The sequence below is a fragment of the Endocarpon pusillum genome (genome assembly GCF_000464535.1).
Source record: "Endocarpon pusillum Z07020 unplaced genomic scaffold C653857, whole genome shotgun sequence".
In the NCBI taxonomy this organism is placed as follows: domain Eukaryota; kingdom Fungi; phylum Ascomycota; class Eurotiomycetes; order Verrucariales; family Verrucariaceae; genus Endocarpon; species Endocarpon pusillum.
The window spans coordinates 150,010-174,956 of record NW_006913432.1 but is presented as its reverse complement, the minus strand read 5'-3'; the positions used below and the strand labels follow the sequence as shown (position 1 = coordinate 174,956).

General features: G+C 48.2%; 5 protein-coding genes across 5 annotated transcripts; 1 reads left to right on the top strand and 4 right to left on the bottom strand.

The window, feature by feature from the left end:
- Positions 1 to 154: 154 nt before the first annotated feature.
- On the bottom strand, positions 155 to 6,604 carry EPUS_05819 (uncharacterized protein; the record flags this gene model as incomplete). The annotated part of the gene is made up of 9 exons (XM_007787270.1): positions 155 to 690; positions 4,440 to 4,753; positions 4,810 to 4,925; positions 4,975 to 5,175; positions 5,228 to 5,327; positions 5,390 to 5,489; positions 5,548 to 5,966; positions 6,033 to 6,409; positions 6,452 to 6,604. 9 exons carry the CDS (start codon positions 6,602 to 6,604, stop codon positions 155 to 157), a joined length of 2,316 nt encoding a protein of 771 aa, XP_007785460.1.
- A 701-nt stretch (positions 6,605 to 7,305) lies between these two features.
- EPUS_05818 (uncharacterized protein) lies at positions 7,306 to 11,296 on the bottom strand (the record flags this gene model as incomplete). Its single annotated transcript, XM_007787269.1, has 4 exons — positions 7,306 to 9,717; positions 9,766 to 9,820; positions 9,865 to 10,873; positions 11,092 to 11,296. The coding sequence occupies 4 exons, from the start codon at positions 11,294 to 11,296 to the stop codon at positions 7,306 to 7,308; spliced, it is 3,681 nt and encodes a 1,226-aa protein (XP_007785459.1).
- A 387-nt stretch (positions 11,297 to 11,683) lies between these two features.
- EPUS_05817 (uncharacterized protein) lies at positions 11,684 to 13,246 on the top strand (the record flags this gene model as incomplete). Its single annotated transcript, XM_007787268.1, has 1 exon — positions 11,684 to 13,246. One exon carries the CDS (start codon positions 11,684 to 11,686, stop codon positions 13,244 to 13,246), a length of 1,563 nt encoding a protein of 520 aa, XP_007785458.1.
- A 1,765-nt stretch (positions 13,247 to 15,011) lies between these two features.
- On the bottom strand, positions 15,012 to 19,463 carry EPUS_05816 (uncharacterized protein; the record flags this gene model as incomplete). Its single annotated transcript, XM_007787267.1, has 2 exons — positions 15,012 to 18,997; positions 19,061 to 19,463. The coding sequence occupies 2 exons, from the start codon at positions 19,461 to 19,463 to the stop codon at positions 15,012 to 15,014; spliced, it is 4,389 nt and encodes a 1,462-aa protein (XP_007785457.1).
- A 664-nt stretch (positions 19,464 to 20,127) lies between these two features.
- Positions 20,128 to 24,275, bottom strand: EPUS_05815 (phospholipid-transporting ATPase; the record flags this gene model as incomplete). Its single annotated transcript, XM_007787266.1, has 2 exons — positions 20,128 to 20,994; positions 21,042 to 24,275. 2 exons carry the CDS (start codon positions 24,273 to 24,275, stop codon positions 20,128 to 20,130), a joined length of 4,101 nt encoding a protein of 1,366 aa, XP_007785456.1.
- Positions 24,276 to 24,947: the final 672 nt, after the last annotated feature.

The following is a 24,947-nucleotide window of genomic DNA, read 5'->3' as shown; positions in this document are numbered from 1 at the left end:
TAACGTACCTGACCCAGAAGTGCAACAGGTCCAGAAGTGCAACGCAATTTGCTTGGCATTTTGGGTCAGAGAGCACTATTCGGAATTCTACATTATAACAACGTCGCTGGCGCTCTCCTTGAGATAGGATCTATTGGAATAGCTCAAATAGGCATTATGTAAACAAACACTGCTTGATTTTGGCCAATCGAGCCATTTCAGCCTGCGTTTCGCGTGCGTTCTTCGCCTGAGCACGCAGAGATGCCCGTTCTGCTCTATCTGCCTCCTCTTGCGCCTTTTTGAGCGTTTGCTCCCTCTTCTTCTGCTCCATAGCAGCTTTGTGTGCTATATCAGCTGCCTCCTTAGCCTCTGCTTCCATACGTAACTTATCAGCGTCATCTTTGCTGAGTAAGCGTGCTTTGCCAATAACCTTCTTAGTCTTTTTGGCCTGTTGACGAGCGCGCGCAGTAGCTACCAATTGGGCATTCGTTTTGCTCAAAATAGCATTGTTAGCATTGAGAAATTCAATAGTCCGAATAGCATGCTCTGCAGGGCTCCCTAGCATTGTATCTTTGATAGCCTGCATAGCCTTGGTGATATAATCGTGATCTGCGCCAATAAGGAGGTTAAGAGGAGAGCTACCATTAAGGATAAGCTGAATTTGAGTCGATTCAGGGGGGGTAACAGGTCGATTTGGCAGTTTCGAAATAACTGTTTGTGGGTTATAAGGCAAGATCCCTGTGCTCCTCCATGCAGAGTAGATATTACTCTCTCGAAGTGCCTTTTTTCGAGCAGTTTGATAGTATTAAATGAAATCCTCCTTTTCAAGCCAATAGTGCTTCTCTCGAGAGTGATCCTCAACTTCAGCACTGTAATATCTTGCGAGAGGCGCGAAAATAGCAAGCCTTTTTTCGAGCAGTTTGATAGTATTAAATGAAATCCTCCTTTTCAAGCTAATAGTGCTTCTCTCGAGAGTAATCCTCAACTTCAGCACTATAATATCTTGCGAGAGGCGCGAAAATAGCAACGTCAAGTAGTTGTAACAAGTGAGTTGTGTAAGGAGGCAGTACCAGCAGAATTATCTTCTTTTCAATGCAGAATTCGATGAATTCAAGCGTACAGTATGATTCGTGGCCATCAAGAAGAAGTAGTCGATATTCGCCAACTTGCTGTTTAGCTGTTTCAACGTCGAAATGCTCAGAAAGCCATAGAAATCCGAGATGGTTATCAGTCCATCCCTTAGGGCTTGTAGCTATCTTTGCGCTTTGCGTATCAAGTTGTTGATACCAACTAGCCTTTTGATGGACTGAAAATAGTCTCTAAAACAGAGACTTATTCCTTGTTTCCATCTTGACGTAGAAATGCTGCTCTTCCTCCTACTGGAATAACAGCATTTGACCGTTGAATAGCGCCCATACAGAACCCCTTTTCATCCATATTGTACGTATCTTGCGGCGCAATATTGTACTTCTGTTGTAAGGAGTGATAGAGCTCAAAATACTCCGTAAGAGTCTCTATCTTGAGAGATGCAGATGCTCGTGTTCGATCAAGGCCACGGATAGTTACTCGTTTGATTTCAGGGTGTCGTTTAAGTAGCTTTCTATGCCAAGTATCTCCTAGAGAAGGTTTGCTGCTCTCTAATTAAGGGTATTTGCGAGTAAGGATTTCGAGCGCGAATTGACGAATATGCTTTAAAGCAAGTGGTAACCCCCATTTGTAGTATTGTATTACCCATCTCACAAGTGTACGCTCTTCAACAGGCGTTAGAAGCTATTTAGATTGATAAGAGCGACTCTTTGGCTTCGTTTGCTCATTAATGCGCCGAGTAATAGTAGAGGGAGCTATATTGTAGATTTTCGTAGCCTTTCTTGCTGATAATCTACGTTCTTAAGTACGTTCTTGAGTGCATGCATCAATAGCTTTTTTGATACGCTCCTCCTTAGGCAAATCAGCAAATGCATCAGCCATAATTTGATAGGATATAGAACTTATCTCTGCGAACAACATATCAAAAGCTCACTATCATTAGATCAATACTCGTTGAACGGCGGTGAGCTGAAATTGATGGCTTGAATTTGCGGCCGGAATTGAGATCCCGCGCTAGTGCAGTGTTGCACTTCTGGACCTGTTGCGCTTCTGGGTCAGGTACGTTAGCAGGTTTCTAGGTGCATCCCGCCTTCGGATTACTGTAGTACAATACTAGGACAAAAGTATCGGACCAACCCCACACTTTCAGACCCCACCAACATTTTGGACCATCTTCATACAATTTACCATAGTAAGTTACCAACTTGATGGATTCTGATGAAAAACGGCTCAGAATGTTCAGAAACATCCAGAGATTGAGGCTGGGCTATTTTCCTAAATAGGCAATCGATATTCAGAATCTGGTGTACCATCCTTTAGCCGCAATGACCGCATTCACTTAACTATCCATACTCTTAATGAGATTGGCCACAGCTTCTTCTCCTATAGCATCCCAACCCTCATAAATTGCTCTGAACAGACGTTAATAATCCTCCTCCAATTTGCCTATATTAATTAGCTCTGGATAGTGATTATTGATCCATTGCTTGAGTTGCGCCCAGAGGTGTTCAATTAGGTTGAGATCAGGACTATAGGCTGGCTATTCCATCAATTCTATGCCCTCCTCTTGAAGCCAATTGATAATCTTCTTTGCAGTATGGATTCGGGCATTATCTTGCATGAATTTGCGCCCTGGTTCGTACAGTCGAGGCATCTGCTCATGAAGTACTGCCAAATAAGAGTTGGCAGTGTATCCTGACTTCTCTGAATTAGGATTACGCTCTAATAATATAATATCCGAATGACCTTCTCTATGAATTGCACCCTATATCATAACACTGATATCTTTGCCCTTCTTATATGTATTAATTATATCAGAATTCCAACGTTATTGTGGTATACAAAAGGCCCATGTTCGACGCGCTCTACTGGCTCTTTTAAGCGAACATTCATCACTAAATATGATCTTGCTTCACTTAGCCCATATCTAATTTCTTCGTTCTTGACACTATTTAAGTCGTTTAGTAGCTAATTAAGGAGTCAATAAAGGTCTTTTTTTTGGCTAACTAATTAGTAATGCCTTCGTCTTTGAGGATTCAATAGATAGTCTTTTAATAGATACTAATACCAACTTCAGACTTGATTTCTTGATAAGTGGCCTTTGGATTAACACGAATAGGACGTAGAATATTGTGTTTCTGAACCTTATTCAACGTCTGGGGGCGTCCTGAACGGGGCAAGCTGTTGCCTTGATTGCGCAGTGGATTTTGAGCAAGGGTATTAAAAATGATGGATTTGCCGCATTGCAAATTTTGACTAATCTTTTGATTTGTCAACCCCATAGCTTTGTACGCAGAAATTTGACCTCGTTGGTATGGAGATAACTCCTTGCCATAGCTCCTGTTAATTTCAAGAGGCGCCAGAGCCTTGCGTTGAGCCATAGGAGTTGCTTGAAACAGGGTGTAAAAAAACGCGTGTTCAAAAATAACGCGTTTTGGTCCGATACTTTCGCGCGGGGCTGTACTCGCGTTATGCTGCTCTATCTGTTCAGGGCGAGCTGGGTAGCTTTACGAAGTACACCCACCCAATTCATGCATTGAGCTCTACTGCTCTCCAACTGGTCCCACGAGCCGGAAATCGTGATCACGCAGTGCTTTGTTTTCTTTCTGATGTAAGGATACTGCCAGAGCAGTGAGTTTGTGCTGGCCTCACCTAGTGAGGACCTTTGCCTGCGTCTGGAACCTACAACGACTGAGGCGACTACCTGAACATTAGCACCATCCAATCTCTCTTTTGGCCACCCTGACCATCAACTATAAAGGTGCTTTGACTGTCATTCAGAGATATTTCGAATTATCAAGCGCCCTAAACAGAGTTAACAGCCGTAACGAAATCTGAGCCCTAGCTCCATATCGTCCAGAGCACCCCATCGAGATCCTATACCACTGAACCACGAGTTACAGACCTTCCATGCCAGCATCAGAAAAAGCCTACACCGCAGAGCCATAGCTATACACACACCCAATCCATGCATTGAGCTCATACTGCTCTACAACGGTTGTCTAAACTGATTGTTATCTGTAATGGGGAATAACATGCAGCCATATCCCAAGTACTCCTCAAGAAAACATCTTTCTACCAGCCAATATACTTGTAGGTCTCCCACTTTTTAGCAAGCATTTGTGAGTCAACTTGATCAGCTCGATATCACGACCTACACAAAATGCCAATTTTCTCAGTGAGGAGCTTCCAGATTTGACAGCAGTCCGTTCTCAAGGGCCTTACCTGGACATGCAAGTAGAGAAACTGCCACTGGAAGATGCTCCGTGCACCCTGTGACTTTGGAGTGGAATGGAACTTCACCAACTTGAAACAACGGATTAAGGATGAGAATTTTTCGATTTTGGATACATAACGAGGGGATGGGTGCGTACCTGGAACAGTGAATTCGGGCGCCTTAAGGATTGGTGATAGAAAGAGCATTGGAACTCCCTCGGGATTGAAACGATTGCTTGAAAAATTCGGGTCAGCAGGCGAGCGTAGCTCAAGAACAGGATTTGTCTGTGATTGAAGGCCATACACCAATGGTTCGTCGCGATATCGAGGCGAGATATTCTCGATTGGTATTATTACTATAGTGTCCATCGTTCCCACCTTCAGGACTTTCTCGGAGAACCACTTTCCGTAGACTGCCAATCGGTCAACAGCAATGTCCCTTTGTTGCTTCGTGATCGTCGCGGACAATTCCCTGTAAGAGACAAGTAAATAATCCAAGAAATAAGTTTAGCTATCTTTTGATCTCACCATTGCCATCTAACGGGTGGGCTCACATAAGGCTCTTTCGAGAATTTGCGTTGGTACTCGCCTCTGAATTCATCGAAGTTGTGATAGTCGTCATAGAAAAACGAATCCCGGCATGCCTTTCGTTGGTCATCACTTCAGCTCTTTGAACAGGAACAGGGTTTTTACTCTGTTCATGTAATTTTGGAGAGTCCTTCCTTTGGCTTCTTCCGGCGGATCGACATCCCAAAGTTTATCGAAGGACAATTTCGTATGCTGCACCCCCAAAGACGACTCCAGATCAGCTGTGAATTTGTCAATGACATTGAGCTGGTCTTTGTTGGATATCATGGACATATAATCGGTGGGATAAACAAGAGATGGAGCCAGCTGGGCGCAGAGTTAGAGATGTACTGATATAGCAAGAGATGATAATACACACTGGTTCCCGACCACCTGGCAATTCTTTGCCATACCAGACATCCGCAAACTCCTGACATTTTGCGATATCCCTTCCAAAGAAGGTTGGTGTATCAAAATGCCTGTTCCGGCCATCCAGCATCATTAGAAAGCGGATCGATAATATGGGCAGGGTGGAACAAACTTGAAACTGGGAATGTAGCCTGCTGCAGGAAGCACTCCGTGAGATGGCCTCATGGCATAGCATCCATTCCAATGACCGGGTCTCCGACCACTTCCACTTGCTGATATTCGTTACTTAGTCATGCCGAATAAGAAAATTTGGTTGCTAAAGTGACTTACTGTCGGAGCCGATCGATATGTCCAGCCACGGATACGAAGCAACCGCCACACCACTTCCGCTACTGCTTCCTGCTGGCGACTGGTATCCATCGGCTCGAGGATTCCAGGGGGCTTGATAGTCAACGCACTCAACGGGCTCTTCAGTTGCTGCAAAGGATGCTAGCTTCGTCGTCCCCAGCACCGAGGCGCCTTCTTTCTCCAAGAGCTTGATGCAATCAGCTGTCTGGAGTGCGGGTGGGTACAATGAATAGTAAGCTCGGTTGCAAACTGAAGTTTTGATACCTTGAATCGAGAAGATATCTTTCACTGCGATCCTCCAGCCACTAAGTCGAGAGGGAATAGCGTGATGAAAACGTGACGGAACTGCAATACCGAAAGTTTGACTTTGCTCACCACCAAGTCGAAGGGGTAAATGTCCACTAATTGTGAATACTGAAGTCAGCTTGTCTTTGCAAATCCAATTACGGAAATGCACGTAAGCTTACCCACTTGATCCAGGTACGATAGAGGTCACAAAGGCACCTTGAGAATCTTCATAGAGCCTCCGGATCTCAAAGACATCCTGTTCAAAGATAATATGTGGTCCCGAGGGCAGAAGAACTTCTGTCTCCTTGATTTTCAGTATCTCTATCCATGAATTCCCCTTAAACTCAAGCAATCTGCGTGCTTCAGGTGTAACTTCAAGACTGAACGGGGCGATAAAAATAATTCCGTTGAGAAACTTATTAGAGAAAACATCATCGCATGTCTCATATTTGGCAATGAAATTCTTGAGCCACTGCTCTTCCACAGGAGCATCCTGACGCAAGACTGGTATCACAGTCACCAAGGATTGTGGGCGTCGAATATCAGTTAGACGGAGCTGATGAAATCAGCATATATTTGATACGAGGTATATACTTACTACCTTTGGCCCTGGGAGTGTAATGAACATGACCCTATCAATATCGATGGTCCTTGGATACGAATGCTTGTTATCAACGTCGCCATTTGATAATGTCGTGGAGGCTGTTGGTTTGACAACAGTCGTGACCTGAGGCTGAGGAGTATCGGCCATGACAATATCGAAGACTCATTTGGTTTCACGGACTAAGTCATTAGGCAACTGCTCCTCAAATACGGTGGTACCATGATCATTCGAGGTGGCACTTGCAAGATGACTGAGCGGTGCTCCCACCATGACCGTGCCAATAGTGGTGCAGCTACAGAGGCGTGCGTCATAAGTAGTTGACCAGCGCTATTTTGCCGCTGCAACGGAGCATCTCAGTGACAATCTAGCCCCTATACTGAATGAGCTGACTTCCTTATTAAGAATAGTACTCCCCCAATTTAGTACAATAATCCTGCTGCAGTCTTGGCCAGAAGAACACCAAAAGTTTTATAGGAATATGTTTCATCCTGCACCGTAATGTGATGTCGTAGAAAATGGAAGTATAATGATGTAGGGTATCTCCGTCAGTGTTCAATCAATATATCAACGGGCTTGTAATCTAAGAAATTCCAGGTTGGTTCTTCATAAAGCTACATTGAAATGAGGACAAATACTATGTTAGAACATTTAATAAAAGACGTTCTAGTGTAAAGATAATATTGACATACCTAAATACAACTCTTATGACAACTCACTGGAGTGCACTCACCACTGACATATGCCATCTGATCATGTCCGTTGGCCCTACTCTCCCGTACCACCACTCTCTAGCACCTTAGTTCTGCCTTCCACAGTCCTCGGTGTCGGACTCTATTTGCCTCGCGGCCTTATGCCTGTGCCTTCTCGTTCTTAGCTTCCTGCTGCTCGGCCAGACGCCTTCGGGCCTCAAATTGCATTGGACGCTCTGGAATGGAGATCGGCATACCGCCCCACATAGGCGTTGTGTGATCAACAGGTGGCCTCTCAGCGTTTTCTTGAAGCCTCGCTAGGACCCAGTCTGGCGAGCGATATCCCGGATCTGACTGATGCCACGAAGGAAACCGGAAGACATTTGCCTTTGCACCGTAGCTGGTCAGCAGACTCAAGACCTCTGAGGTGTTTCGATTCACATAGGCGAGTCTTTGAGCTACCTTGCGTTTGTCATCTCGTACTTCAACAAGAACATCGAGTGTCGCCGGGTAGCAGTAGCGCCAATAGAGCTTGTCAAGGGGTGTACGAGAGTACTCGTCTTGGGCATTAGGATCTGCACCGGCTTCGAGCAGGAGGCGAACTGCGTGATGGTTTCCGATTTCGACGGCAAGACCGAGTGGTACGTCGTGGTGTGGTCCGAGTGTGCTGTTGACGTATTCAGGCGCTCCAAATTTGCGCAGAAGGAGGGATAATACTAGTCTACATCCCTCTTCAGTCTCAGGATCTTCTGTGAAGGGAGCGGTGGATGCATAAGGACTACATGCCAAGTGCAAAGCAGAAATCCTGTCATGGTTGTAGTCGGTGGATTGTAGGACTTCAAATCCATCTCCCTCGTCACGATCGGGGAGGTCGAGGATGAATCGAATTCTCTCTGATGCGTTTTGTGTTCGGAAACCAACCAATTGGCCAAGTACTGTTGTTCCATTCAGTTTGTTTCTGCTGTCCCTCTTTGCCCCTTTCTCCCAGAGAAATCTTGCCATGTTCAGGTTCCCGCAGTAGACGGCAGTCCAAAAAGCCGTGATAGGGCCTTCAGTGTCATCCAATTCGACACCCTTCTCTAGGAGCCGTTCTGCAAACCATTCATCATCGGTTTCTTTCGCTGCCATTGACAATGGAGGCTGTTTATTCAAGTTTCGCCATGTCAACGATGCCCCAGCTGTCAAAAGATACTGAAACATCTTTCTATCTCTATGGGCAAGGGCTAGCGACATTGCTGGACCCCCAGATGCTGCTTTACCAAATGTTGTGTCAATGTACGGTGCGAAGCCATGAGCTAGCCCAGCGCGCATGATTTCGGCATTGCAGTGATGAAACGCAGTCGCAAATGGCGCTGACATTTTCGATGATTGAGCGAGTAAAACACCTTCGCAGGAGCATCCAGCTTCGATGAGACACCTGATCGTCTGCTCGGTCTTTTTATCGAAGTCACGACCGTGTCTTATCAATCTTGCCAGCTGAGAAGTCCCACACAATACCCAGAAAAGAGCATTGATCTGGATCATACCACTAGAGCCTTGTAGCGGAAGATACTCGGCAACTGCTAGCTTCGTGGCAGCATCTTCCAGTAGCCGGAGCAAGATGCTAGCTTCACTAAGTCTGCAGGCGTATTCCAAAGGTGTTGGCCTATACTGCGTCAACTGAGACGCGGACGCTCCCATGCCAATAAGCAGTTCTACAGCAGCAAGATCACTGCAAGCTATCGCCCAATGTAGGGGTGCGCCGTTAATGGCCGGTCCGCCGTGGAGATTCGGTGGGCCTTCTTTTAAAGCCTCTGGCCATAGCCCATATACGTTGGGATCCACGTTTTCAGCCCCCAACGATGTGGCAATGGTCTGCTTCTCACCATGGGAAAATGATATCAGCCAGTGTGATGCTGTAAACCCATGTTCGTCCCGGGCATTTACATCCGAGCCGTTGTTCAACAAATACAGCGCAATGCCGAGATTTGCCGACTGGCACGCAGCAATGAGAGGTGTCTGCCCATAGTGGTTTTTGGCGTTGATAATTGCTGGCTCAGCTTGAAGCATCTGTTCCAAAAGCTCGGGCATATCATTTGACGCTGCGAAGTGGAGTAGCTGGGCCCTCCACGTCATCAACGGGCGGTCCACGGTGGTGGTTGCTGATGCGTTGTCAAGCACGAGAGCACGATCAAGGGCCCATTGTGCTCGTAGATGTGAGTGGACGTCCGGTGCAACGGTTGCAAGCATGCGGAGGGCAGGCTTGTCCCTCTCCTCGAGACTATCCTCAGACCAAAGAGCGAAATTGGTCTGTTGGAGGTTATCAAGAACCTTTTCAGATGCGTAATACCTGAGAAGTTGCTTCCGTGCTCGCTCACATCCCAATTTCGCTGCTTGCTCCATTTTTTTAATTCCAACCTCAATGTCCTCATTGACTCCAATTCCAGCAATATAGCAGTAACCTAGGTTGTAGGTTGCGATTCCAGCACGTCCTTGATCTTCGTCCTGCACCCCTAGTCGCTCAAGCTCCTGTACGATGAAGAGTTTAATGGCATCAGACATCTTCTGGAGAACATCATGATGGGATGATAACTATTCACGGTCACTGACTTCTATCGATTAGTGGAGAAGTACGCTTACATCTGGCATTGTTTGGTTGACAAACAGTATCTGAGTCGGAGGCGATTCGATTTTCCTGTTAAATGTCAGAAAGTGGCTCAGATTGTCAGCGTCACATACTTTGAGGCCGCCTGAACGCCTTTTTCAGGAGGCTGTGGGTAAGTTGCGAGCCCGATGTTGAATCTCCATAGGGTTAAATCTAGGTTAGGACAAATATCGTAATGCGTTGCATCTGAGGTTGTCGGCTTAGATATGATCATTTCAACTTCTCTTTCCATTCTTCGCCTGTATAAATCCTTGAGCATTTCGATGAGAGGCATTTCGAGCTTGGTATCTTCACAGTATTTATCTAGCTGTTGGTTGAATGCCTTTAGTATACGGTCTTTGGATTCTGTATAGAGAGACGTTGGAAGCCGCAAAACCTTGTACAGATCTTCGTTGCGATGCAATGATAGATCCAAATCTCGTGGATTCGCCCATTTCAGATGGTCCAGAACGTCGCGCATGTTACCAAACCGGTCGGCCGGGTTTGTACGCAGGCAGTAAGCTAAGACTTTGCAGAACAACAGGAGAAGACACTTGTCGCGGTCCATAGTCTGGAGCAGATTCGCTTGTAAAAGGGCAGGCAAGAGATTAGAATTCTTCATCTTCGCAACATTCTCTGAACGACCATCTACTGGTATGCTGTCATAAAACATTGTTCCGTTCTTCATCACAGTGTAAAGCAGGAGACCGTATGAGTAAATATCAAGCTGCACTAAGTGCTTTGGTTGCAGCGGTGATTTGGCTTCCGGTGCCTCCAGATAGAAGGTATGACCAACGAGGCGTGGATTTTCATCGTGAACGGAGATGGCAAAGCCAAAGTCGGAGACCTTGGCTACGAAGTTGCGAGTTTTATGCTTGCACATCAGGATATTCGTGTTTTTGATATCTCCATGGATGACGCCGCATTGATGAAGGCAGCATAGACCTTCAGCGATGTCATGACAAATATCGAACTTGTCAACGATGTCACGACCAAGGCCATCTGCCTGGAACGACTTCAGGTTGCCTAGTTCCGCGTATTCCACCACCAGAGCTGGGTTGATTCGAGGACACGTAGGGCTTCCAGTATCGTGGTAAACGACCCCTAAAAAGTCAATAATGTTCATATGCTGCCGAACATCACTATGTCTTAGATTTGAAGTTCAGTAGCGATCTCATCTAGCGTCTCCTCATTGCAAAGGGCTGTCCCTGTGGAGCGAGGCTGCTTGACTACAAGAAATTCGCGGTCTTTCAGCACTTCATCAACCAAGCCCTGGGGAAACGTGGAGGCTCTAACTCTTCTCACATCAAATGAGATCCCACCCATGCTGACGTCTGAAAAGGTTGGCGAAGAGCTCGTCATAACTGGATGCATCCCAATCTTTCTGCCTTCCGCATCCGAGAACATCACGGCGAGAAACTCCAGAAAGTTGGTGCATCTCCCACGTGGTCGAGTAGGGTTTACACCTTCTGCAAGTGGAGGACTCCCTTGGGAAAAGCGCAAAGAGTCTTTCCAGAATGAACTCATGCTGGCTCTCAGTCGGGACGATGAAGTGACGTTCTGAGGAGCCTAGTTTAGGCACAGGCTTGCGAGGTCAAGTGGCTGCTATATTAAGTAAGAGGGAAGGGATAATGCTTAACGCAGGCAATATTAAGCACTTAGCAAACAAGTATGACTTGATCTCACCATGCAGCACAGACCGAGAAGTTCTGCAAAGGTAGACTGCCGGATATAGTAGTGGTGAAGGAAGCAACATGGTTTGGAGTGTGTGATAACTCTCGTACTCATCACCACGCCACTATCTACTAAATAAGAAAGGCCGAAATCCAGCCTGACACAATCGTCAGCACCCTTCTCAAGAAATAATATTCTGTTCCATTGAGTTGTCGAGCCAAAGCCTGTACCTCTTCCGATATGAATTCCGCCTTTCGTGCCGGTCAAGTTGGTGTGGCTGGGTTGAGCCTGGGGGCTTTCTCAACCACATTTGATCTTATTCAATCAGTAAAAAGTGGGCTGAGCGTGTGGGAAAGATTCTCGAATCTCGACAACGATGTTGACTTCTTCAAAACGCAGCTTCTCCTCCAGAAAGACATCCTGGATAGCTGGCTGAGAGACTGGTACGGGCAGCCAGCGCACCGAGTCTCCATGGGCAAGCTTCGCATATTGAGGACGCATGACAACACCATTCAGAGCACTCTGCGGTCTGTCCAAAGTGAACTCAGCAAGCTAGAACCCATGCACATCCTAGGGAAGGACCGGGGACAAGCCACTGCGGGCGAGCGCATGAAATGGACCGCCGGGCAGAAGCACAACGCAGAATCAACGCTAGCGAAAGTCGAGGCGCTGTTGCGCGGGCTGTACATGATACTGCCCTTACAATCGCCCCACCCAGAAGCGAGCATTCTAGCGCTTCTATTACAAAATGGGCCCCCCATTCTAACCCGTATGGCCAACGAGCTCTTAGGAGAAGGAGAGTCACTACCGCTAATAGAACGCACCATCGAGCTGTGCCGACTACGTCAAAAACTAGATGAAGATCTTGATAAGAGAATTGCGGAATTTAAGAGCAGTATCCCCGGACGAAACCTGAGCAATGCGTCGATTCCTACTGACCTGTTGGTCGAGGAAGGAGCAGCTGGAAGCAGAAGCTGGGGGAAGAGAGATGGCAAGCCGGTGATGGTCGAATGGAAGAACTACCAACTATCGCAGGGCCAGAGGGCTATCCTTCTTCGTGGTCGCAACGACAATCTAGCAAGAATGCTTCATGCAACACCAAAGCCGGACGAGATGGTCACATTGCAGTGTATCGGGTACTTCGATGATGTGCAACATAAACGATATGGCTTCGTCTTCGCCTCCCCTGCCGTTGAAGGCGAAGAGATGGTATCTCTCAACCGGTTGTTGAACAAGCCACCGCCCGAGGAGCTGCCAAGTCTGGAGCAGCGGTATCAGGTCGCTTATTCATTAGGGATGACGCTGTGGATCCTTCTCAGTATAGACTGGCTACACAAGGGTATACGAAGCCACAACGTGCTATTCGTTTCCCGAGGACACGATATATGCTGGACACGGCCGTACCTCTGCGGCTTTGCATACTCACGTCCGGATAAGCCGGATGAGATATCAGAGAAGCTCGAACATAGCGAGCGTTTCAATGTTTACCGACACCCACTTGCGCAAGGGCAGCCGCAAGAAAGCTACCGCAAGACTTTCGACATCTACAATTTTGGCGTTATCCTCTTCGAGATTGGGACGTGGGCAACCGCATTTCCACTGTGGAACCACGACGCCGCCGCGTTTCGGAGAGAGCTTTGCAAGCCAAGCAACCAGAAGCGTATTGCGCACAGGATGGGAGTCGATTATCGTGATGCAATGATAAAATGTCTGGACGGCTCCTTCGAGTCTCAAGAAACCTCGGTGTCGAAAGCCTTCTTCGTGGAAGTTGTCGAGGTACTTCGTCGGCAGCTGTTGGAGTAAGGCGTGTCTAATCCGGTCAAGACTGAAGGAAGTTCTTGGTGAATATCTATAGTGATGAGCCATTTAAGCCTCCTATTTGGAGCGTTGCAGTCAGACTAAAGTCACGCCCGACTTATACTCTAAACACAACCAAGAATCGGGTTGTCTTATCTCCCGTGCAATGGTCTAGAACCTTTGACAAAGACTGAGGATAACAGTATGTCCAGCTATCAGCCCTCACTGCATTTTGATACTGTTGATTAAATAAGGGATTGAAGGTGGATCGACTTAACAGCAGACCCTGCGAGCAGGACATAACTACGACCTTGCCCGCCTTAGCCTCTTTCCAAAACAGCAAAGCAACCAATTTCCGCAAGCCTAGATATGCTTTTCTCTCTACATCAAGTACACGTCATCCTCATCATTGAACAACATATACTCAGGATAAACAAAACAGACCTTATCTCCTCTCCTCCATGGTTCGGGGTCCGTCTATCGTCAGCCCTTTCGATGCGTAACCACATGAGGTCCCCAAACGTCTCTGGAAGACCCCACCCAACCCTACCCTCTGGAAATGAAATGCTTGCTTTGCTGAATATCCTCGGTAATTGGCTCTGTACATGGGTATGCAACGTACATCAGCCTGATGCGTCGCTCCGAGCCTTGACTGGCCATCATGGCTATACTCGGAGGGATCCAGGGGTATACTTTCAGGAAACCACCTTGTCAAGAGCAGAGCTCCCTTTCCCATCGCCTGCCCGCAAGCTCAGGAGCTAAAGATGTACCTTTCTAGAATCCCAGTATATGCAAGACTCGAGAGCTATGGAGGGGGGGGAGAGAGAGAGAGAGAGAGAGAGAGAGAGAGAGAGAGAGAGAGAGAGAGAGAGAGAGAGAGAGAGAGAGAGAGAGAGAGAGAGAGAGAGAGAGAGAGAGAGAGAGAGAGAGAGAGAGAGAGATCGCAACGTGGGGGAAAGAGTCGTGAAGCTTTTTCCGCTCCAGAACCTGGGGGAGGACTGTATCCATTCAGGTACCACTTCGTCAAGAGCAGGACTCGCCTTCTCACCACCACCTGTCAGCAAGCTCAGGAGTTTCAAGACATGCCTTCCTACAATCCCAGTATAGGCAAAACGAGAGCCAGACAGAGCCAGAGCCAGAGCCAGATAGATCCATCTCAAGGCGGGTGGAAGGAGCCATGAAGCTTCTCTGACCAAGCACCTGTCCTACCCTCCAATATTGAAACTTGTGCAGCAACTATGTATCTAGCACAACATCGGAGAGCAGATGGAAGACCCTCCTCACCGTAATATACCTCTCTATGCTCATGCACATTCGAATCAAAAACCATCAAGATCACAAGATTGGTTGTTGATTGAAGACTAAGTTGGTTTGGCTCAGAAGATAGCGACACAGGAACCATCCATACGCAGCGAGCTAGTACTACAGGGTATTTCCCATCACCCAACCCAAACCTCAACGCCGTCTACCCCTTCCAAAGCTTTTGCGCACCTTTACCGCAAGTTCGTGATACCTCGCAGAATGTCTTTTGTCTATGTGAAAACCCGCTGAACCTTATCGAGCATGAAGTAGCACCGGCTGAACCCGGCAAGTTCCTGAATAATACTTTTCGTCCTGTCCTTGCAAACCATGAAACGCCTTGATTCTGTCTCTCTGGTGGGGACACGTCTTTTTGTGTGTTGCTTTGCTGCGAAGCTCCTTGCGATACACCTAGCCTAAGTAGGGACATTGAAATCGCTTATTCCATGCCCGTAGTGTTGTTTAGCGATGCTCAAGCATGAACGGCTTGTGGTGTTGGACTACGCCGGAGGTCGGTGGGTGGAGTAGAAAGATGATCTGCAGCGGTACAGTCTGAAGAAGATCGCTCGAGTCCTGCTTGATGGCCGCATCGATGACCCGTAACTCCCTCATTGTGTACGAACCATTCATCCTGTGTCTTGTCTTTTACTTCAGTGTCTGTTGTGTGATCCCGGTCCAAGTTGTCCTTGTCTACAACGACGCCCGCTGCATCAGCTTCCAAGGGGGTTGAAACTCCTAGTTTCATGTCTCGACTGTTATGAATTGATGTACGAGACTTATCGAAGGGAGTGTCGTCGTGTGCCTCTTCCATTTCTTCTGCCTTCGGACTCAAGAGCATGCTGGAACCCGCGCCAGCATCAGCCTCCCTCTCCTCCGGCTGCGACTGCTTTCTCAGCTGTATCCGATCTTCGTTTGACATAGACTGCCATTCAGACCCGAAGGTAATCACTGAGGCCTTCTTCCCATGCACTATAAAGCTGCCTGTGCCTCTAGTGAGGCCTTCGGCTCCACTTTGAGAACTCCGCCTCAAAGCAGCAGGAGAAGAATGCATAGCTGGCTCTTTGGCTTTGCGCAGACGTACACTCTGTGAACCATGATGACCGTGCTGTGAATCCCGTAATGTGCGATGCAGGCTCCGACGAACCCCGGTACGGTCTTTGGGCAAAGCATCTGGTGACGTGACAGTGGGGTGATTGGGGTCAGATTCACTCGTACCTGGTCGGCGCAAAGCATTCAGAGTCCGCTCAACATCTAGTATGCCAGCTTCCCGCAACAGTCTTTCCTCATCATCCACGCTTGGAGTAGGCGTAGTAAGTCTCGAGCCACGCGCAATGCTGTCAGCATCGCTACGCCCAAATTGCGAACCGCTAGTAGAAGGTCTGTGATCTAGAGAAGGCGCAGAAGGGCTCTGCACTGACAATGAGCTTGCTCGATTTTTGGCATCTGCTGAGTTTCCAGATGCGGCCATAAACTGCTCAACGGAGCCAATCGATGAATGGTGGCCGCGACTAACAGAGTCGTCTGATAACGCATGTCGCAGGCCATCAGGAGTCCTCGCTTTATCTAGCATAGCTTGCGAAGTAGATATGGCGGAAAGCACGGAGTAGGTACTTTTTGGCGACGCGGCAGCATCACCACTTTTAGTGTCGGATTTCTTCAAGGACTGGCTGCTCAATTTCAATGGAGCCCGCTTCTGAGGGGTAGACCTCAAAGAAACAGACTCTCGAAGGATTGACGCTGCAGAAGTAAGACCGATCTCCTGCTCTAGGTCCATCTTCATCACATCACGATGACAGCGTGTCCTCCACATGTCCACTCGTGTCCATTTCAGCTTTGCTGACATGCGTCCAGCTGCTAGTACAAGAGCTTCTCGAGATTTGGCTTGGATGGGTGAACAGATCTGAAGATGTCTTGCATTCCTCAGAAGGTTGTCTAGCTCTTTTTGCGCCGTTGCAAGTTTGTCATTTGCTTCAGCGATCCTGTCTGTCATGATTTGCCGACGGTAAGCTAAGATTTCTCTTGCGAGCTGCTGATTGATATGGCGGCCATGAGCATGCACTTCGCCTGAAATGGCATGACCGCTTCTTGTGGACGTTGCTGAGTCGTTTCGACAGAGCTCCGGACGTTGTCCTTCGTAATTAGCACCAATGAAGCCCCTCATGCGAACACCAGCAGTTCGAAAGGTAGCAGCGTAATTGAGCTTGGCAATCCAGTCGTTCATATCTCCCTCACTATTAGCGAGGAATACTTCCTCGAATCCGCCATGCTTGACAAAAAGAAATGCATGCTTATGCTTCTTGTAGCCGGCATCGTGTAAGGCAACGGCATCATCCATGGACAGAAGCGCATCGGGTTGAAACGATGAGAGAGGTGGTTTGAAAATGATAGGATTGGAATCAGCACCTGATTTCTGCTGAGTCTCATTTTGAAAGATCAGGCTTTTTATCCATGTAACGTCTTTGAAAAAGTAGAGCTGCGATCCTGTAAGAATAGCCCCCCACTCCTGCCATGGTGACCTTGCTTTCTTTTTTTTCGGATCTTTCCGCCACAACAATCCCACCTTGGCGGCTTTGATGTCCACCAGTCCAGCTTGGGCTTCAGCTGGGTTGCTGATGGTGGCCTGTGAAAGAAAAGCATCTGGTCTTGACCTGGCTGACACAATTTGGAGGACACCAGCTTTGTGGAAGGCTTGATACAGGCCATTTGCATCCAGAGAAGAAACGGTTCCAGTGTAGCTGTACGTATCTTCTGTGTCCATGACGTCCTTCAACGATGGGCGTAGAAGCTCGAGCTTCTGATCTAGAATCAGCGCATACGGATCGACTGGACCACGTAGATTGTCATTGCTGGGTGTCTTGAAAAGTCCTTTCTTGGGCTTTGGTGCTCCCAACCGATGGCTATTGATGGCGACCTCATCCTCAAAATGAATGAAGGGAGTGTACGAGACATTGTCGTAAAAGCATTCAAGGATGTCGTGTGACACCTCCACCTGATCCTGAGTGTTCTTGACATAGTCAGCTTTCTGCATCTTGCGCTTATTGTTCTTGTTGTGCGTGTCTGAATGTAGCAACAGGATCGAAAAGGCAACGAAATAAGCTTCATCCACGGTTGCGAATATACCAGGATTGCATTCGCAGTACCGATCAGCGAATCCCTGCAATAGTCGATCAATCTGTTGTGTTTCTTTTGGTAGTTCAACCTGCATGAGCATCTTCCGAACAGCCATATCGATGGAATCTCCAAAGTACGAAAACCCCCTCATGTACTTTCGGAAACAGACTTTGGAAAATTCGTCAAAACCTTTACAGAGAATGGCTGCAATGACACCTCGGTTGACGGCCTCCTCGAGCTTCGCCAAGTACGTGGCGGGCGTATCACCCTCAGCTCGTTCCGGATAAATTACAGGCTCCCGAGGGATCTGGAAGGAGTTCGATTTCGAACCTGTCGACGCCGGCGTCCCAGGAGCTCCAGAAAGAGTCTTACCATTCCCAAAATTTGATGGCTCGGAGTTCTGGCGAAGTCTTTGTGAAAGCGAAAAGATGTCACCAAAGCTTTTTCTCCCACTAGTCGATGTTGACGTACGACCTGCAAGAGCTACTTGTGGCGACGATTGCTGTTCGGCTTCTCTCGCCTTTTTCAGTGAGCCCATCGTTGACGAGCGCCCTCTTGAGCCTAGTAGCGCGGGCGGCATGGGCATTGACGGTGATGATTTTGCCGAACGATAAGACGTAATTGAGTCCTTGCGGATAAGAGAAGGTGTGGTAGAGCTCAAGGGGGCGTTAGTAAGTGCTATAGCGGAGTGTGTTGGAGATGGCAACGGAGAAGGATGCTCGAGGCCAGATCCCGCACACGGTTTCGGGGCGTATATTGCAGTAACGGGTCCTCTGTCCTGAGCCTGTCTTCTTCCCGGCGACATGGATGTGCGGCCGCTGTCCGGTAATCTCGGCGTCCTGATTCCATCTATCTTTGATTCTTGTGATGGTTTCACTGGAAGAGGAAACAGATGCCCTTTGTTTTTCTTCCGGCGAGGCAAGCGGAAGAACGTTGTAGTGGTTGAGACTGTATGGGTCGTTGTCGTCTCAGCATAGATACCATGCTCTCCAGAGCTCCCGTCGGATCTGGAGGACTCAGACAATCTCGATGGTGGCAGCGACAAGGATGAATTTGCTACGTCCCCATATGCGGGCGGAGCACCTCTGGCAGATACCGCCGATAAGCGATTTGGCTCTTCAAAACTGATGTGTGGATGGTGCTTGTTGGCATTCCTTGCATTGAACATGTGAAGCTTTGAGTTTGATTCCAGAGCTCCACCCAGAGCGACTCCAAAGCTCTGACGTCTCAACGCAACATTTTCTGTAGATGGGTTCTGGGACCGTCCTGTAAGCTTCAGCTTTTCTTTTATCTTTTTGTTGTGATTCGAAGCATTGACAGTCGGGGGTGTAGTGACGATCGTGGGTGCTTTAAGAAGAAATTAGATTCAGCCGTCAGTCGTGGGTGGATGATGTGATGTCAAGGACTTACTGGTTGGGACAGGAAGAGGCGGTGTTTGACTGGATGCTGATGTATTGTAGGATTTGGACAGCTGGGGATCAGATGCATGACGGAGCCTTAGAAGACTGAACCGATGACTCCTGGGCACTGTTGCGGCATTCCCATTTCTCGTTCGCTGCGGAACGTTTTCTCTGGTCTGGTCTACGTCGGATGGTGTAGCCTGTGCAATTTGGATTGGGTTCTCCGAGATTGAGTCAGACGATGGTTGACTTATTGGTCGGTCGTCGGTGGTGTCAGTCTGCTGTGCTATCGGCTCTGATGAGCTGACCGTCTCGTGGCCTTCCGGAAAGTGGGTATCTTGCTGCTCGAGAAAGCTATGCCTCCCAGACATTATACCGCCAGCGGCATGTGAACGAAGACCTTTCCAGGGCATGATGGGAAGCTAGTCCCGGGGCACATCTATATTCGCTTATCGAAATGCCTTCTTCATCTCAAGAGAACAACCACAATCCAACTGTGAATGGGAATGCACAGTCGGTCTGGGAAGCAGGGCGAGGGCACAGAGAAGTGGTGCCAATGGCGAATGAGTGATGGGTCGTACCAGGTGAGAGGCGTGGGAAGTTCAATGCAACACCAGAGACAGCGGCCAAGTAACAAGAAAAACGAGAGACGTGGTGCGCAATTGCGTATGTTGGGGATTTGTTCCCTGTATGGAGTACGAAGTACCTGGTTTCTAGTCCGACATGCATGGCTGAGTAGCAGTGCAGGAGCAGCACTGCCAAGGCCAACCAACACCACATGCCGCCTGATCAGTGATCCCCCCTTAATACTGCGTGCCTTCTAACCAGTACAAATCTCTTACAACTACGGAGTACTACTGACTAGTATACTTACAATCCTTGGAATCTTTACATAGTAAAATATCATCCTAGGCACTTTGATCTTCAGACGCGTGCAAGACGTTCTCAATCGGTGGAATTACCTCAAGTGGTAGGTCAGCCACACCAACGTCTTCCACAACCCAACGCCATCGTCATCGCCATCGCCATCATGCAGATACAGGTATTCAAATACACAGAAGAGTGCCACCAGAACAATCACGATATGCTCCCGGGTCTTCTTGAGCTAACCATTTCTCCATACCTGCCTCGTTCCCTTGTGGTGTCGTAAGCATTCAGCACCCTCATCTGCTGGCCACCCTCGTCGCCAGCGCTGAAAGCATAACCACGCTGCTTCCGCATCCTCTGCACCTGCCGCACCTTTCGGACCGCCTTCTGGAACTGTTCCATTCTAGGTCGGTAATCTTGAACGTTGTACTTCTGGATTTCCTGAACATGGTGGTAGGTTTGCGGATAGTACATCCTTTTGGCATACTTCCAGGCGATGTCGCGTACAAGGCAAAGTGGTGGTAGGAGAAAGACCAATGCATAGAACACTGGTGACGTGAACATGACAGAGATGACTCCTCGCAGCTCGGTGCTGAAACCTTGACCAATCCTAGGGGCAGCCGTGGCGTATATTGGGAGGAAGACCAACCAGATCAACATTGAACCGGGAATAGCCATAAAGGTGTATTTGGTCCACACATTCGTGACCAACGCTGCTTTTCCCAGTACAACACCAAGGACAGCAGTGTAAAGTGACGTACCCCACAACCAGTGACCTCCTATCGTGCCATCTGAAAGCGGGAGGTCATCATGATATATGTACGCAGAGATAAAATAGGCAATGATGGAATGGTAGAAGCCATTTCCTACCCACGAGAAGAACGAGTGCATGCGAAAGAAGGTCCCTTTTTGGCCGAGAAGGTAGAGTTGAGGGTATCTGTCTAGAAGTCGGGCAGAGATGAATTGGTCAAATATGCCCATCGCGAAGGGTGGCAGGACTGTGAAAAAGACATTGTAAAAAGATAATGTCCAGGACTCGTAGATGACCTGCCCGGAAAATGAGTTGAAGAATGAATACTGTCCAAATTAGCTCAGAGTGCGATGATACATGACTGCTGGCTTACCCAAAATTGTGTCATAAACAAAGCAATATTTTTGTAAAAGGAGTAGAGAATGACTTTGCTGATTCGTTGATAACTCCAGGCACCATGAACAAGCAACAGTTTTCGGAGATAGCGGAACTGGCCTATGGCCACATCAGCGCTCCTGGCAGCTTGCAAGCCTTCTACTCCACTGATACCAACTCCGACATGAGCGGCTTGGATCATGGAGACATCGTTCGCCCCATCACCAATGGCAAGCAAGAGTGCCTTGAGATGGCGTTTGACCAGCTTGACTACGAGAGCTTTCTGAAGGGGTGACACCCGGCAGCAGATGACAGCCTTGCACATAACAGCAAGGTCTAGGAACAGCTTTTCCATGTCTTTCTCCAGCGCGTAGGTCAACGATTTGCCGTCGATAATCAGCGCCAGGGCGTCGAATTCTCCGCCACTCGCAATTTGGCTTCGTATTGCTTCGAGCTTCTTCCCGAGGTTGTCCCTTGTTGCTGTCGCATTGTCCTCGTTGACAAGGAGCAAAGTCATGTCCTCGCTGATCAGCTTGCAGCTCATTCCTATATTGATAGCCGTCTCCTGCCGATCTCCTGTCAGCACCCAAACCTTGATCCCAGCTGTTTGCAAGGTGTGTATGGTCTCTGGTACCCCATCCTGCAGCCTGTCCTCAATGGCAGTTGCACCTAGAAGGTAAAAGTCATGTTCGATGATCTCTGCGGCCTTGTCTAGCTCTTCTGCTCGGTTGCCGCTGACTGTAGTTGCTGCCTTTTCAAAAATCTGCTGCCAGTCCCTGAACTCCTGCTCTGGAACCTCACGCATCGCCAGACATAATGTTCGAAGCCCCTCGGTTGCATACTCCTCCAGATGCTGTAGCGTCACGTCAACGATTGGGTTATCCTTATGCAGTCTCTCCAGGATCACAGTATCTGCACCTTTGCAGTAAATTCGGATTTTGCCATCTGGACATCGGAAGATGGTCGACATGCGCTTTCGGGTCGAGTTGAATTCGCACACGGCAAGAAGCTCATACTCGAGTGACTCGCCTGCTACTTCAATGATAACAGATCTCGGCTTCCGCGCCACGAATTTATAGCCAAGTTGTACAGCTCCTTCAACCAGGGCACCTTCGTCGGGCGAAGCGGCTTGGTACTTGATCTCGCTTTTCTCGTCCTTACGCTCAGGGATGACTGTGTGGCAGGTGGCAAGTAAAGCCAGGAAATGATGGATTGCTGTGCGAGAATGATGACTTTGAAGGTTTTGTCGTAATTTTGGAAAGTCAAAAACGCCATTTCCGTCTTCATCAGTCGCACGACGGTCCTCCGAGACAACCTCAGAATATTGAATCCCACCCACCGAGCACTCTCTGAACTCCATCATGTTGCACGTCAAGGTTCCCGTTTTGTCAGAGAAGATGTACTCGATCTGCCCTAATTCCTCCACCAACGAAGAAGTTCGACATATGGCAGGAGTGTCGGTTTCGGCGTAATACATATCTAGGTCGGAGTTGATGAGCAATGCAGAGCAGTATTTGACCATCTCGATCGTGACAAAAAGTGAGATAGGAACCAGATTGGAGTACAACACCCAATAGGTGAAGATGTCGGAAAAGAATTGAGCAGCAGCATTGAAGGACTCATAATACAGGTAAGATAACTTCGTGCTTGCTGTCGATCGAACGACCAGATCTCCCACCGAGCTTACGCAACTGAGGACAAGCAAGATGCCGACGAGCATCAGAATCTGCCTGTTGAGCATGCGCTCGACATTCGTTCGCTTGATTGGGGTTGCGGTCGCATTCCTCATCAGCTTCGTTTCGTGACCAGTAAACACCACAACTCCATGTATCCAAGGGGTATTTCGTAAAGTTGCACCACGTAGAAGGAGTTGATCAGGAGCTAGAGGAAGCTCTTTCTCGCCGCCTCCAGCTTGCATGGTCAAAGTCGCTTCATAAGTGTAGAGACTGCTATTGGGCTGTTCAGATCGTATCCTTCCGGTCAGCCTTCCTAACTCGGCAGGACTGACTAAATGTGCAGTCTCCGGGATCGCTTGCTTGATCTTGAGATTTGTCTCACCATCAAGATTGGCAGTCTCAATATAACACAAACCTTCGGGCTCGGAACTGGCAAGCAACACCAAGTCTGCAGGGAAAGGCTCTTCAGATTCGACCCGGACGATGTCGCCCACGGCTATGTTGACCCATTTGGTGTCCTCAAAGCTGGAGCCCCTTGAAAACCTTGCTCTCGAATGGTTAAGGGACTGATCTGAGCTCTTTCTTTTGAAGTCTTCAACCAGTTCCTTGATCGCCGAAACCAGCAATACGATGACTAAAGGCACGATCGTTGTGTATCTATTGGTTGGTGAGATATTGGGTATTTGCTGAAGAATCGCGGTGAATAAAAAGAAGAGATTGGCATATTTTGAGAATTGTTCGTAGAGAAATTTTGGAAGAAAAGTCGCGATGTTGTATTTGGCAGTCGAAACGTGATTATCCACCCATTTGTTGACCGCATTCACGGGAGGGTTATTGAGCTGGATTATTCGTGGACCTAAGGTGGAAGGATCCACTTTCCTTCTCCCAATGCCGAATTTGAAGTTGTCCTTACTGAACTTGCTCTGGCGAGGCGTTGGGTCTTCGTCGGTTCCTGCTGTGTCGGCTCTTACATTCCTAGGACCACCCTCCGTCAAAGGCAGATCCATCTCCGAATATTGAGGGCCCATGCCCAAGATGTTCTTCGCCTTGCCCATGATACCACCCCCAAGACTCAAAAGACTATTTCGATCCCTTGATCTGCCCCCCCTGATGACATTGACGCCACCACCAGGGATGTTCTCGTCTGAGGCTCCTCCGCCATTCCAGTATCTTGGGGTAGAGTGATCATCCTCCGGAAAGTCGTCGACATCGGAATAGCGTGAGTAATTGTTCAGTTCCGACGTCTGAGAGTAGGTCCTCGACCCTGCATCAAAATATGGTCTTGCGACATTCGATCCTGCCTGCGCTGTTTGCGTTGGTTGCGCATTTGTGTTAATTGTGCCTCCTGTTCCACCAACAAATTCATCGTATGAGACAGAAGGCCGGGGTTGCGGCTGATCCGAATCGTCTATATCGTATCTCTGTAATAGCTGATTGTCATCCACTGGTGGTCTCTGCCCGCTATTGTATACAGGTGTTGTGCGTTCGAGATCAAGGAGATCATTGTCGTTGGGGTCCGATTGTGCACGAGTTTGAGCAGGTCTCCCATTTTCCATTTGCAAATTTCTCCCAGCCTTACAAGCAGACTACTTTACGCAGTCGGCTCATTGGAATGTCGAATGAGTGTTGTATATCTAAAGCTGTATGAAAGCGGCGCAAAGTTGAGCTCCAGTTGTTTCGTGGCTGAGTTGGAATGCGAATACGGAGCCCACCGCAGCAGTCTGCGTACGTAATCCGCTCCTTTTCAGATCCACCGAAAGTCTTGTCCAATAGCACTTCAACAACAAATTCCTTTGTCTACGAGTACTCTCGCTAGTTTTACTAGTATTCTGAAGCGTTAGAAGGCACAAATACAGGGTCTGCCCTGATCGACAGAATATACCCCGAGACGAGGCGGGTAATGAAAAGCGGAAGTTACAACTAAAAAGCTCAGTTTCAGGAACCTTAGTAGGAATGCTTAATTGGCCATGCACGGACATTTCCCCTGCTTGCGTGAACGATTGATTACTGCTTCAGCGGCTTATACATCCTGACCCTCTCCATCAGCCATCCCAACCCAGTTTCATCAAAATCATACTCTACTCTGCAGCATGACTTATCAACTCGACAAGTTCGATAGCACGACCTGAATGCCCAGACTTGGCCCGTTACTCAGTGGCGGCATGATCTGAACAAGGTGCTTCGCATTGCTTGTTCCTACTCTTTCCTTTTCAGATCTTGTGGCAACT